This window comes from Mixophyes fleayi, chromosome 10 (assembly GCF_038048845.1).
Source record: "Mixophyes fleayi isolate aMixFle1 chromosome 10, aMixFle1.hap1, whole genome shotgun sequence".
Classification (NCBI taxonomy): domain Eukaryota; kingdom Metazoa; phylum Chordata; class Amphibia; order Anura; family Limnodynastidae; genus Mixophyes; species Mixophyes fleayi.
This window is the reverse complement of record NC_134411.1, coordinates 60,335,595-60,351,019: the sequence shown is the minus strand read 5'-3', so window position 1 is coordinate 60,351,019 and position 15,425 is coordinate 60,335,595. Positions and strand designations below refer to the sequence as shown.

At 38.6% G+C, this 15,425-nt stretch overlaps 1 protein-coding gene across 2 annotated transcripts in view; it reads left to right on the top strand.

The window, feature by feature from the left end:
• The window catches only part of SLC12A4 (solute carrier family 12 member 4), a 1,264,335-nt gene that overhangs the window by 1,099,726 nt on the left and 149,184 nt on the right, over positions 1-15,425 (top strand). Inside the window, exons 3-4 of one of the 2 annotated variants that reach the window (XM_075188832.1) lie at positions 2,918-3,012; positions 12,741-12,872. In XM_075188832.1, the coding sequence (XP_075044933.1) occupies positions 2,918-3,012; positions 12,741-12,872 (227 nt within the window). The remainder of the gene's footprint in view (positions 1-2,917; positions 3,013-12,740; positions 12,873-15,425) is intronic. The other variant, XM_075188833.1, reaches the window with a different exon arrangement.

Genomic DNA, 15,425 nt, shown 5'->3' with positions numbered 1-15,425 from the left:
TGTAACTTTGCCTTGGGCAAATGAAGCAATGCGGATGGCGCATAAGAGTGAAAACATTCCTCTTCCAGGGATTTATTAGTAAAGTGTTCTATACCTAACAACCAATCTGAAATGTTCCTAAACATGGCAGATCTATTAAAAGCCTGTATGTCTGGAAAACCCAGCTGTGACAGGATGGACCACCTATGTCACCCTGTCTGCCGTTGCTGGGAACCGGCTGGGATTTCTTTGCCACCGTCCCCTTTCGTTACTACGAATACGCCCCTTCTGCCTCAGTGGGAGGGGCCTGCTGCCACCACTGAGCTCCTTCTATGGCACTCAGAACCACGTTCGTTTTGGGTCACTGATGCTGCTAGCGTGTCTCGTTGCTGGCTTACCTGTGCTAGTACTCCTGACCTCTTACTATGGATCTGGGTTGCTGTGGATGGATCCTCCCTGGCCTATCACACTGACCAGAGCTGCAGGTAGCAGGCAGAGCGGTGGTACTGGAAAAGCTTGGGTCCAAACCTCAGACAGCCAGAGAACGGATTAGATTTTAGGGTCTAATCGGGAGGTCACAGGATTACAGCAATATTGAAGAAGCTGTCAAGCAAGTCTTTGAAGCAGAGTGATGTTTAGTGTCCTGACAAGGACAGTTTCACTGATTTAAGGTATCAGTGGCCAGGTCAGGTGGAACATCAGAATGATACATTACATGCTCACACAGCTCATCTTTTATACAGTTCCGAAATAGTCTATTTTTAGAATCAGGATTTACTCTATTTGCACAAACATGGATTTACATGCATTGCAAAGCCACTAATATTTATACTTAGCTATGACAGAGCGGTGGTACTGGAAATGCTTGGGTCTACACCGCAGAGACAGCCGGAGAACGGATTAGATTTTAGGGTCTAATCTGTAGATCACAGGAAAAGAGCAATATTGAAGATGTTTCCAAGCAGATCTTTGAAGCAAGATGGTTTATTTGCTCACACACACTGGTGGAAGATAGCAGTGTGATCAGGTCAGATGAAAATCAGAAGAACACTTACATACTCACACAGCTCATCTTTTATACAGTTTAGAAATAGTCTATTTTTAAAATCAGGATATACTCTATTCACACAAACATTGATTTACATGCATTGCAAAACTATTAATATACTTGGCTATGAAATTCTTAAAAACCTTGCTGTGATTTCCTACATCTTTTTGTTTGAGACGCAGGAAATGTAGCAGCACATTTTAAATTAAACCTTCCAGTCTCCAAGTTAAACCTCACCCATCAAAAGGTCTAATTAACATGTGGCCTTTCATCAGACCGTTCAGAATACATATTCACACAGAACAACAGAAGAACCCACAACAAGCCACTTCCCCAAATCACAACACACCAGAGGCTTGGTAAACACAGGCTCATTGTGTCAGATATATACATCAGAAATAGGCATATCCTATAGCAAGGTTAGACAAGAGACCAATTTCTTCCCTGATCTCAGAAATAATAATTACCTATCCCTCAACATACACACACACAATATCAAAATAGGTTTAAATAACAATTACATAAATAAGTGCCCTGCGCTATTTGCTTTAAATGCATTTTTACCAAAAGTTATTTATAATTGATCCAGTCACAGACTTGTCTTAGCAGGAGGTAATCCCTTTAACCAGTCTGGGTTGATTCATGCAGCCTGCACGTGAATCAACCCAGAGAGGTTTAACACCTTTAACATTGCTGCTAGTGGCAGGGGGGAGTATTTCCCCCCCCCTGTCCACGAGCTGCCAGGGAGAGGGAGGCACAACCCACTCTCCTCCCTTGGTGCCTCTCTGGGGCGAGAGATTTAGCTTTTAAATTTCCCACCCCAAAGTTACTTCCAGGGACCCTGCTCCGGGGGTCTGGCTCTGCTCCCTGGCCGAAAATAGTACCAGGTCCCTGCCCTGTCGCTAGTTGAAGCTCTTTGCTTTCAGGAGGCTGGTTGTTAAGTCCGTTCAGCTGCCAGAGGGTGAAGGGGATCCAGGCCCAGCACAGGGTATGTACTCTTACCTTTATTATACACATATACTTACTAAGCATTTCCTGCTATCAACAAAACAGACTTGCTCTGACCTGGCATAATACATTACAAATCATTACATTTTCTATACCAAAATACACACAATATAAAAAAATATCAGTACTTCTATGACACTCAGAACCGCGTTCCTTCTGGGTAACTGACACTGCTAGCGCGTCTCGTTGCTGATGTACCTGGGCTGGTAACTCCGGACCTCTTACTATGGATCCAGGATGCTGTGAATGGATCCCCCCTGGCCTATCACACTAACAAGGGCTGCATGGGCAGCAGGCAGAATGGTGGTACTGGAAAAGCTTGGGTCCAAACCGCAGAGACAGCCGGAGAACGGATTAGATTTAGGGTCTAGTCTGTAGATCACAGGAATACAACAGTATTGAAGATGTTTCCAAGCAGGTCTTTGAAGCAAGATGGTTTATTTGCTGACACACACTGGTTGAGGTACCAGTGATCAAGTCAGATGTTGAAGTCAGAAGAACACTTACATGTTCTCACAGCTCATCTTTTATACAGTTCAGAAATAGTCTATTTTTAGCATCAGGATGTAACCCTGTTTACCAAAACATTGATTCACATAAATTGCAAAGCCACTAATATTTATACTTGGCTATGAAAATCTTAAAAACCTTGCTGTGATATTCTGCGTCTTTGAGATGCACGAAATGTAGCAGCACGTTTTAAATTAAACCTTCCAGTCTCCAAGTTAAACCTCACACATCAAAAGGCCTGATTAGCAAGTTTTTACCTGTTAGTTTATATCGTGTACTGTTAAGGATGGCTATGAAAAATGCACATTTGTGTTTGGTAGTCATAACGTACTGAAATTTTGTAACTATTTTATATAATTTATCTATTTGCAGGTCATGGGAGCCTCAAAGAAAATAGTCCATTTCTCAAAAGCTCAGAGACAAACACAGGCATGGACTTCTATGATAAGAATTTGGCTTTATTTGAGGTGAGCCTTCATATGTGTTTTTATTAAATGTATGTGACTTGCTCTTATATTTTTTGTGATATTGTATAAATACAGAAACTTCTATATTGTTTAAATTCTGAAATGTCCATGATTAGTGACAGCTTTATTTCTTTAACTCTTTCTTGTTCCTGTTTTTTAATTAGACGATCTTTAATGTATTATGTATAAATTATTGTCTGTGAGATGTGAGTGTTACCATCTGTGACTGGACCACTGATAAATAACTTCTGGTATGAATTTATTTAAGGGAAATAACACAACCCGCTTATTTATATAATTGCATATGCACTTTTATTTGTATTGTATATATTCTGAGATAGGAAATCATTATTTCTGAGACCAGGGTAGAAACTGTTTTTTCTTGTTTTCACCTTACTAAAGGATATGCTTTATTGCTTTATTTCTGATGCATATATCTGATACAATAGGCCTTTGCTAGTGGGAACCTCCAATTAGGCATATGTGGAAGGGAGTCTGTTAGCAGGAAGTGCTAACAAAGTTTTGTGATGAAGTGTCATGCCTGCTCTGGCCAAAGGCCCAGCAGGGAGTCGTTACTGTGTGGCCTTTGTTCCAGAGTGACTTTCATAGATAAGCGCAAAGTTTGTTAGCTTTGCAATGCATGTAAATCTATGTTTGCGTAAATAGAGTATATCCTGATGCTAAAAATAGCCATGTCTGAAATGTATAAAAGGCACTAGCTTGTATGTGAAAAGTGTTCTTCTGATTTTCATCTGACCTGATCACTGGTATCTCAAACCAGTGTGAGCAAATAAGCATCTTGCTTCAAGACCTGCTTGAAAACATCTTCAATATTGTTGTATTCCTGTGATCTGCAGATTAGAAACTAAATCTAATCCGTTCTCCGGCTGCCTCTGAGGTTTGTACCCAAGCTTTTCCATCCCGTTACACCATCATTTATATATAACTGACAAACAAATGTAACAAGTGTTGCTTGATCACTTATAAATAACTTATTTGTGGCTGGATCATGTAAAAATAACAGAGTAGTGTAAATATTGTTAGCTTTGCATTGCACGTAAATCCATGTTTGGAAAAAACTATTGTATCGTGATACTAAAAATAGCTCAGACGTTGCAGAACCATCTCGGATCAGTGGGAGTTATGTCAGAACTGTATAAAAGTGAGCTGTTTGAGCATGTAAGGTATCATTCTTGTACCATCTATATTTCTGGAAAGATCACTAGTACCACAGACTGGAGTGTGAACTGTCCTTGTTTGTACATCTTGAGCTATTAAACCATCTTTTGCTTCAAGAATCTGCTTTGATGACTACTTACCCTGCTGTATGTTCCTGTGACCTACAAATTATAGCAAAATCGAATTCGTTCTCCGGTTGATCTGAGGTGGACTCAGCATTCCAGTGCCAACGTTTTGCCCTCTACCTGCAGCTCTGGCCAATGTGATAGGCCAGTGGGGAACCATCCATAGCAACCCTGATCTGAAGGCAAGAGGTCAGGTATACCAGCCCAAGTACACCAGTACCGGGATACACTCACAGCATCAGTTATCCGGAAGAAACACGGTTCTGGATGCCGGCAAGGAGTCCAGTGGTAGCAGTGTTTGTAAACCCCTCTCACCGCGGTGAGAGGGTGCATTTGGGATAACCAAAGGGAACGGTGACAAAGTAAGCCCAGCCGGTTCCCAGCAACATCAGGCAGGGTGGCATAGCCGTTCCATCCTGTCACAGATTTCTGGTGGCAAGTGGCTGGATAACCGCAGGCGGCTTTTTGTGTACCAGTCAGGAAAGCCAACTCGGCTTTCCTGACTGATTCAGGAGAGGAATAACTGCAGCTAGCAGAACACACAGGATGTCGAAGTACAGTTGTCAGGGCTGAAACTCCTGTATTGTTATACAGAGGTATACTTAACCTGCAATTGACAAGCCAAAGTTAATATGTATAATCCTGTATCAGCAGTATGATGTATATGATCGATCAGCTCAAAGAAAAGAGACCACACGAGCTGTCTGGTGTCCAAATTGAACCGCTTTATTCCTTAAAATAGCTCATTTTTATAAACATTATCGCGTCATAATCGCGTCAGTGTAAATTAACCAATCAATTATCAGTGTACTATTTTGATAGATATATTTTGCAAGAATAACAGATACATCGAAACTGGTAATAAGAGGAAATGGAATTTTCTGCAGTATGGCAAAATAAGCATAAAATAATGGCTGTCGTCAGCATGGTGATTTCTGATATTTCTCAATATCCTTTTGATTCTTCTTGTTTTTTAATCTAGAATGTTCTGAGGTTAGCGCACTTCTTCATTTTAGCAATGTGTTGTGGTTGTCCCTTTTATCCAGACAGAACATTAACACGAAAATATCTGAATTTGAATTAAAGAAATAAGCTACCTTCTGACAGATAAACATTGGCTGTTATGAGCATTCAAGCATTATATTTGTTAATACCTTAAAACTTATTTCTGATTAGCTTAGTTTTATGATTATAGCTTAAGGGCCCTAAATAATAAGATAACTTTTCCATCATTTATATGAACCTAGACCCCACACAGTAAAATGTCAAAGGCAGACCTTGAGATACTGTGCAAAGCAAAGAACTGTTAAAGTAATAATTTAATTTCTTCAGCAAAAGAGACTTTAAGAATAAAATTATATCATTGTTTATTTACAAAACAAAAAGCTTGCGCTCATTTTCAGTCTCTGAAAACTCTGTCTGTTCACATTCCAGACAATTAGTTTTAGTACCAGCAAAAGTAGGTTGTACTACACTTTACAAATATCATATTACAATTGGCTGAGAAGGTATATAAGCATATACTGATCCTTTTAGCTCTCCGGGATGCAATGGAGAAATTCGAAGAAGTTCTGTGTAAGTCTTTGTTCAATCTCTCTTGATTGGAAACATCTGTTCTTTTTGAATTAACTCCTTCATTCCTGCTCAAATCCCTCTCATCAGCTCACACACAAGGCTCCAATTGACATAATAATACCACATCAAATATTAATGATATACTAAAATAAGATAAAACAATGTAAATATTTTGATATTAATAAATTGTCTTCATCCAAAATAAAATATCTTTGACAGAAGTTAGAAATTCCTTACACCGCTACAAGGAGTAAAATGAAAAAGGCACTGAAGGCCTAGTATGCGCAATAAGGGTCAGCAGATGAGGAAGCTGTCTGCAACTACGACATGGTAAAACGGGCCCTCCTTAAGCGTTTTGTTATTACCCCAGAGATCTACTGACAGAAGTTTCGGGACTTGGCTAAAAGCACCCATAATAGGAAGCACCCATGAGAAATTTACCAACCAGTTGCGGTAGTTAACGATAAGATGGATTGATGGATCTGACGTCAAGTTCTGGGAGGGATTAGTGGACTTAATTTGCAGAGAACAATTTCACTGCTGGTGCCTGCCGAAGGTGAAGGAGTGGGTATTGGACTGTATTGATCAGTATGTGGCAGTGAGGCCACAATGGCAGAAGCGCCAGGTTAACAGGCAACCCCAAAGGACTGTACAAACAGGGTGAGAACCCTCTTCTACTTACCCCCAAAAGCAAGTACCTAACTTTTCGAATCCCATTCGCCAGCCACCGCCCCGCCCTGTCCCTTGGATTTATCAGAGACCTCCGTAGCCCAGGCTGGACAGGAAGTGCTACAGCTGCGGGAAAACCGCTAATTTTAAGGATGAATTGTCCCACAACCCCAGCACCCCAGACTTGTGCCTCTAATCCGAGTCTTGGGGCCCGACTGACTTGCTTAACTAAGTTGACTCAGCGAAGAGAGTCACTTGTTTGTCCAAAAAGACCCCTGTGACAGGGTGGACCGCCTATGCCACCCTGTCTGTTGCTTACTATGGATCAGGCTTGCTTTGGATTGATCCCCCCTGGCCTATCACACTGACCAGAGCTGCAGGGTAGCAGGCAGAGCGGTGGTACCGGAAAAGCTAGGTCCAACCTCCGAAACAGCCGGAGAACGGATTATATTTAGGGTCTAATCTACAGGTCACAGGAATACAACAATATTGAAGATGTTTTTAAGTAGGTCTTTGAAGCAGATTTTTATTTTCTCTCACACACTGGTTGAAGGTACTAGTGTGATCAGGTCACATGAAAATCAGAAGAACAGGTATCAAATACAAGCCAGTGCCTTTTATACAGTTCAGACACCGGCTATTTTTAGCATCAGGATGTACTCTATTAACACAAACATGGATTTACATGCATTGGAAATTCTAGAAACGCTGTGATATCCACACTGTTCAGAACGGTTTGAACGACAAAGGCCACACAGTAACGACCCCCAGCTGGGCTTTTAGCCAGAGTAGGCATCTGACCCTTCATCACAAAACTTATTTAGCAATTCCTGCTATCAGTCTCCCTCCCCATGCCTAATTGGAGATTTCCACTAGTAACCTTACAAATCCCACACAATGAGCCTTCCAATCAAAACACATCCCAATACACCAAAGACCTTCATTCACAAAGGCCTATTGTATCAGATATATACATCAGAAATAAGGCATATCGTTTAGTAAGGTTAAAACTGGAAAAACGAGTTTCAACCATGGTCTCAGAAATAACGATTTCCTATCTCAGAATATATACAATATAAAAATAAGTGCATGCGCAATTATATAAATAAGCGCCCTGCACGATTTTTTTTAAATAAATTCATACCAGAAGTTATTTATTAGTGATCCAGTCACAGAAAATATATACAAAGAGGTACAGGAAAATCTTGAGCTAGGGTTGATCCAGCCTCATTCTGGATTCAGCTGCCTTCGAGTGAAGAGGTGTTTTGCTGAGCTGTGCTATTACCAGAGCAATGCCTGGGATAAGCCCACAAGAGATGGAGGATGCTTGAGGAGGAGGGAAGGAAACTCCCCAGGCTTTGAGGCCTTGTCTGGGCCCAAGCCCAGCAAAGCAAGATCATACTGTACTTTTAGCCGGGAGAATTCAGGAAAGATCTGATACTCAGCCTGTGGAAGATAAGGTTCCTCCGGATAAAGATTTGAGACTATTTGAGACTATAAAGACTAATCTTGATAAGTGTATTAACTCTGTCAATCGTCTTCTTTTGTTAATGTGACATTGCAAAAAAACCCTTTTTTTTTTTTTAAAAAAAATATTACTCACCCTTACCGCTAAAGCCCTCAACGCCACTACCCCTGCATACATCTCAAATCTCATATCATAATACTTTTCCTCCGGCCCTCTTAGATCTACCTCTGACCTTCGCAATTTCTTATCTCTGATAACCACCTCTCACTCCTGCTTACAAGATTTCTCCCGTGCTGCTCCTCACTTATAGAATTCCCTGCCATGGTCAATCAGACTTTCTCACAGCTTTGAAATGGTTAGAAGCTCCTTGAAAACCCATCTCTTTTTTAGAGGTGACCTTATCCTCGATAACACTATATACACTAATACACCCTCACAACTATCCCAATCTCCACTCTAAGCCACACTAGCTCTTCTTGTTTCAACTGTGCCCTCTTCCATTTAGAATATAAGCTCTATAAAAGGAGCAGGGTCCTTCATACCCTTTGTTTTCATGTCTGTGTTTATTTTGTCTACCTTGTATGTCCCCGTTTTATGTATGTACTGTTTTCCCTATTGTACGGTGCTGCGGAGCACTATGGCGCCTTACAAATCTACAATAATAATAAACAGCAAGTGAATTCATTTGCAGCAATAAGGACATCACTATTACATTTTTAGATTTAATATACATAAAGTTCAATGCTTACAGGTTATAAAAACAAAGATGACAACATACATAACAAGACAGATTTAAAAATAAATAGATAAAGTTTCAGAATATAAACTTGCATGAGTTACATAAAATGTGTGTGACAGGATGGACCGCCTATGTCACTCTGTCTGTTGTAACTGAGAACCGGCTGGGCTTACTTTGCCACCGTTCCCTTTCGTTATTCCAAATGCGCCCTCTAACTGCAGTGGAAGGGGCTTACAAATGATGCCATCACTGGACTCCTTACCCGCATCCAGTATTTGGTTTCTTCTGGGTAACTAACGCTGCTAGTGTTCCCTGTTACTGGTGTATCTGGACTGGTACCCCTGACCTCTTCCTATGGATCAGGGTTGCTGTGAATGGATCCCCCCTGGCCTATCACACTGGCCAGGGCTGCTGGGTAGCTTCCAGAGCGGTGGTACCGGAATGCTGGGTCCAAACCTCAAAACAGCTGGGATCAGATTAGAGTTGGGTCTAATCTGTTGGTCACAGGGATAGAGAAGTTTCCAAGTAGATCTTTGAAGCTGGTGATGTTTATTTGCTGGTTGAAAGTACCAGTGAGCAGACAGATGTAGCAAAATGAAAAATTTTCAATACAAAGTGCTTTTTTTAAAAAAAAAAATTGACACGGCCTCATAGGGTAAGCCAGCCCCCTGAGGTCTGAGCTCTTTTTAGTATCGGGATGTAATATATTTACCCGAACATGGATTTACATGCAATGCAAATCGAACAATATTTACACTTATCTGTGAGATTCTGGTTGAGACTAAATGGACTCTCCCTCTTCCTCACCTTAACAACATACCTCCTAAGCCAGTAACAACTTGGGTGTTGCCAGAAGTCTATAGATGTCTGTAGGTCACAGGGATAAAGAAGTTTCCAAGCAGGTCATTGAAGCAAGTGATGTTTATTTGCTCACACTGGTTGAAGGTACCAGTGAGCAGGTCAGATGAAACAAGAAGAACAATTTTCAATACAAAACAGTGCTTTTTATACAGTTTTTGGACACAGCCTCACAGGGTAATCAGCCCCCTGAGGTCCGAGCTATTTTTAGAATCAAAATACAATGTGTTTACCCAAATATGGATTTACACGCACTGCAAAGCTAACAATATTTACACTTATATGTGATATCCTAAAACTTGCTGTGATTTCCTGCACCTGGTTTTGGACACAGGAAATCTAACAGTAATTCTAATTAAACCTTCCTCTGCCATCAGGTGTTTGGACACTTACACATCAAAAGGTCTAATTAACATGAGATTAACATGGGTCCTTTCTTCAGACAGTTGCAGAATACCCTTCTCTATTGCTGACTTGAAAATTCCCCAAAAATGTTACAAAACCCCAAACAAGTCATTTCCCTATCACAAAATACACAAAAGCCTTCCTAAACATATGCTTATTGCATCAGCTATATACTTCAGAAATAATGCATTTCCTCTAGCAAAGTTAAAACACACAACTAATTTCCTCCCCTGGTCTCAGAAATAAAGATATTTCCTTTACCAACTGTGACAGGATGGACCGCCTATGCCACCCTGTCTGTTGTTGATGGGAACCGACTGTGCTTACTTTGCCACCGTTCCCTTTCGTTATCCCAAATGCGCCCTCTTGCCACAATAGGAGGGGCTTACCTGAACATGGATTTACATGCAATGCAAATCTAACAATATTTACACTTATCTGTGATATCCTAAAACTTGCTGTTATTTCCTGCATCTTGTTTTGGACACAGAAGAAAATAATAGTAATTCTGACAGTAATGCTGCCACCACTGGACTCCTATATCGGCATCCAGAATCGGGTTTCTTCTGGAAAACTGACGCTGTTAGCGAAAGTCGTTGCTTTTGTGCCTGGGCTGGTATTCCTGACCTCTTGGATCAGGGATGCTGTGGATGGATCCAGCTTGGCCTATCACACTGACCAGGGCTGCAGGGTAGCAGGCAGAGCGATGGTATTGAAAAGCTGGGTCCAAATCTCAGGACAGCCGGGAAAGGATTACATTTTGGGTCTAATCTGTAGGTCACAGGAAAACAGCAATATTGAAGATGTTTCTAAGCAGGTCTTTGAAGCAAGATGTTTGTTTGCTCTCACACTGGTTGAAGGTACCAGTGCTTACTCAGGGCAGATGAAATCAGAAGAACAAGTTTTAAATACAAGCCAGTGCTTTTATACAGTTTAGACAGAGGTTATTTTTAGAATCGGGATGTAATGTGTTTACACAAACATGGATTTACATGCATTGCAAAGCCAACAATATTTACACTTATCTATTAAATTCTAGAGACACTGTGATGTCATGCATCACATGCTGTTTACAATGTTCAGAAAGGTTTGTACACTCTGACAATAGGCCACACAGTAACGACCCCCTGCTGGGCCTTTGACCAGAGCAGGCATTTGACACTTTATCATAAAACTTAGTTAGCAATTCCTGCTATCAGACTCCCTCCCCATATGCCTAATTGGAGGTTTCCACTAGCAACCTTACAAACCCCAAACAATGACACTTCCATACAAAACACATCCCAATACACAAAATATTTTGTAAACAAAGGCTCAGTGTATCAGATATATACATCAGAAATAAGGCATTCCCTTTAGTAAGGTTAAAACAGAAAAAACTAGTTTCTACCCTGGTCTCAGAAATAACGTTTTCCTATATCAAAATATAGACAATATCAAAAATAAGTGCATGTGCAATTCTATAAATAAGCACCCTGCACTATTTCCTCTAAATAAATTTATACCAGAAGTTATTTACAAGTGATCCAGTCACAGACACCCCTTTAAAAATCAATTTCTGGTGGTTGGATAATAAAATGCAATATTTGGGCATTTACATTATAGACATTATTTATTTGTGGCAAATTTTTCAAAATTATTAATGATATAATAAAATAAATTGGAATAATATGTTTATTACTTGAGAATTGCTATAATTAATATGAACATTCTTCTAAGATTATTGTATTTGTCTCAATTCCTTACTACAAGACTTCTTTCTCAAGCTATGATAATTATTCAATATCATACATATAAATTCATTTGGCCATCAAAAGTCTAATAACTAACCATCGCATTCTACAAAACATAAGTAAAAATGGTTGATTAGCCTTCCAAATATTTACAAATACTATATAGCTACCTATCACAAATTATATTTTTAAATTCTTGTAATAATAAAATAATTTGGATAAATATTACAGGAGATGATGGGAAAAATATTATCTTTTGAATTCCAGCTAAAATAAGACCACCATCAAAAGAATTATCCCGTACTTTAAATTTGGATAGTAGAATTTGGGACTACAGCACAAGAAGATTTTATCTTCTTTCTAAACATATTAATACCATTTTGGAATAATCCTGAATTTGAACAGAAATTAATCCAAAAACATATATTAACTGGTTTGTCCATGAGATAAAAATTTCTTGAAGACATTGTCCACTGAATACATTTCCAGACTTTAATATATTGTAAGATAAATTTAACTTAAATCTTCAATTTTTTATCAGTATTTACAATTGAACATACTTTTAATAGTTGTAATATTAAGACTTAAATCGTAAAATCAACACCATTATCTAATTTAATATCACATGGTCTTCCAGAAATATATATCCATGAGCTGACATTGGAAGATGAGATAATGGAGGCTACTACACTTAAGGAGAGCACATAGTAAGTATATATATATATATATATATATATATATATATATATATATATATATATATATATATATATATATATATATATATGCTCAATTCAAAAATGAAAGAAATTTCTTATAAAATATTTGTTAGAAAAGTTTATTTATACATATATATTTATATCTCCCTTTTCATCTATGGGATTGCTGCAATTTGGGAGATGTAAGTAAGTCGGTGTCTGTAGTAAATGGGATTTGGACTCTCACTGGCTCTGTTCTTTGGTTTTGCATCTTTTTAGGAGGAACTGGACATCCGCCCTAAAGTCTCTTCACTTCTTAGTCGCCTGGTGAACTATACTAATCTGACACAGGGAGCGAAGGAGCATGCAGAAGCTGAAAGCGCAGAGGGTGCATGTAAGAAGATGTCCAAGGTAAATCTTTTGATATCTGAATGCTTGTTCAAAAGTTGGTGAGTAAAAGTCAAATATTGAACTTTTTAAGATGCAGCATTTTTACTAGTCTATATATGTCTAAAGCATTTTATATCTGGAAAACCAAAAAATAGTCTTTCATAAAAAGAATTGGATCATATTTTCTCAAGAGGGAAAACTAGATATTTCTAGCTACAATGTGGTATTCTGGCTTCTCACTGAATGTATTTCCCAACAGTAAATGCACAGTCAGAATGTATTGATATCTGCAGATGTTACCTTAAACAGTTAAACTTCATTTTAGTTTTGGCATTTGTAGGCCAACAATGGTCTGGTATTTACAGATAGCCCTATTTTAACATATTGTGTGAAACTTTAAATCCTGAACAGCTTGTAGTTTCTCAGGATTAATCTTGTATATTATATATAATTTGTGGTTGAAAAAAGACTTAAGTCCATCAAATTAAATTGTTTTTTTTACTTCTATCTCTTCCACAACAATAAGAAATAATAATAAAAAATCCCTCTAGCAAAACAGTTCTCTTATACAGTATCAACATAGAATGTTCTTTGCATAGACCTATAGTTATCCTATGCATGTTTACATTTCTTTACTATTGTTAATTCATGTACATCTGCTGGTCATTTGAAGACATTTTCATTTTGGTAATTGAAGATTGTACAATTACTCCTAGACTTTCCTTCCATCTGTCGATGTATTATTCTGGAATTTAATTTATTATTTACCCTCCATCGTACAATGCTTAAAGCTCTTTGTTTCGTTTTTTTTCTCCTCTCTTCTTTTCAAATATGATTTGATTATCTGATAGACTTCAATGAGATCTTTAACTGGGTTGATGTCAGTCTAAACATGCTGCAGTATTGGGCAAGTTGCTCAATGTGTTAGCATGTGAGGCCTAGCAAAAGCTAATATAGTGGGATTAAGATTTTTTCTATAGAAAATACTACGTCCTTAGCTACACTGTAGGTTGATTTACAACTGTCTGAAAATACCATCCCAATGTCATTCTCTGTATTTTTGGCTTCAATATAATTATAGCACCCCTTTCTTAGTCTCCTCTGGGAATTGGTGTATGTAATTGGTGTGGATGTAGGATTTCATCTCGCCTCTCTTATTCAGTGCCTGCACCCAAAACTTGATACGTGGCTTCTTATCTTGGGAGTGTCCGGGACCGTGAACATGTAAACTTGGGGAACCCCATGCCCACCACTATAACATGACCACAAACATGAAACTCAAAGAGATATGCTTCAAGCTAGTCTTTAGAAGCCACATTGGCATTTTTTTTCTAATGCATGGGGACTGCTAAAATGCAATATGTACATAAAAGGGTCAAGTGAAAGAATTTCAATGCAATAAGATAAACACAACACCAATATCTATAATATAAATGTCTAGTGGCGTGTGTTAGTCTGTCTGTGTGTGTGTGGAAAAAATAAAACCAAGCTGCAGCGCCACCTGCTGGGCGGAGTTATACACCGACCTACTAAATTCTTAGTGTGTGTGGAAAAAAAATTCAGAAAGGGCTGAAATTTGGTATACTAAGATGTTTTTAATTTGTTAATTTAATTTGTTAATTGTTAAAAGTGTTTATAAAGATTTAAAAAAAATATATATATATTTCTTGAAGGAGAAGTGACAGTTGGGATTGGTTGGTGGTTGAGGCCTGGGCTCTGGGCCAAATGCATGACAAGAACCTTTTTAACACCTTAAGTAGCTTGATTTGACTAGAATGCATGAGTATCATGCACGGGTTAACTTATACTGTATATGAACAGTGTTTCATACTATAGAGCGTGTCTTCTAGGCTTTATTGCACTAAGAGGTACCTCACTTATTATTTTTGCCAGCTAAACACTAGTTACTAGAAACCATATACCATACTTTAATTACACAGGCAGTATTCAATAAACTTAGGCTGCTGGTACACTTGAACTTGCTCAAACAGTGAAATACAAAAATCATGCAGTGAGAAAGTAATGCAGTAATAAATGTCCAAATATTTGGTCTCTTGTAGTATAAAAGGCATAGATCCTTGCTAACTTGATTCAGGCCTTTAGAAACGTATGCATTTGAGATGAATAAAAGAATAACACCTCACTTCAATCATTGGGCTTGGCAGAGCATAAAAACGGCAGTAACACACGGCTTGTAGTATCTTTCTTCCAGAAAGAAATATGTTCCTTACGAATATAACATCCAACACTGCTCCTCCATCACTTGATATTTCTAAAAAATGGTGGTAGAAACTGGTGCAAACAAAATGGTAGCTGCTCTCCCCTTTTAGCTATAATGAAGAACCTACACTGCTTTCTTTCTTTTTTTTGTAGCTCCCAGAATATGTCTCACTTTAAATTTGCAGTTTACTCACTGAAATTTATCTCCTTTGCATTAAGCAATCTATTTCTTCTAGATATCTCATTCACAGAATCCCTGGCTGTTTCTCCCTGCACTATTACCCTTGAAACTAAGCAATGTCCTGTCTCTCCACCAATTTCATGTCTAACTAAACTGTAGCCACAAGTCTCAGA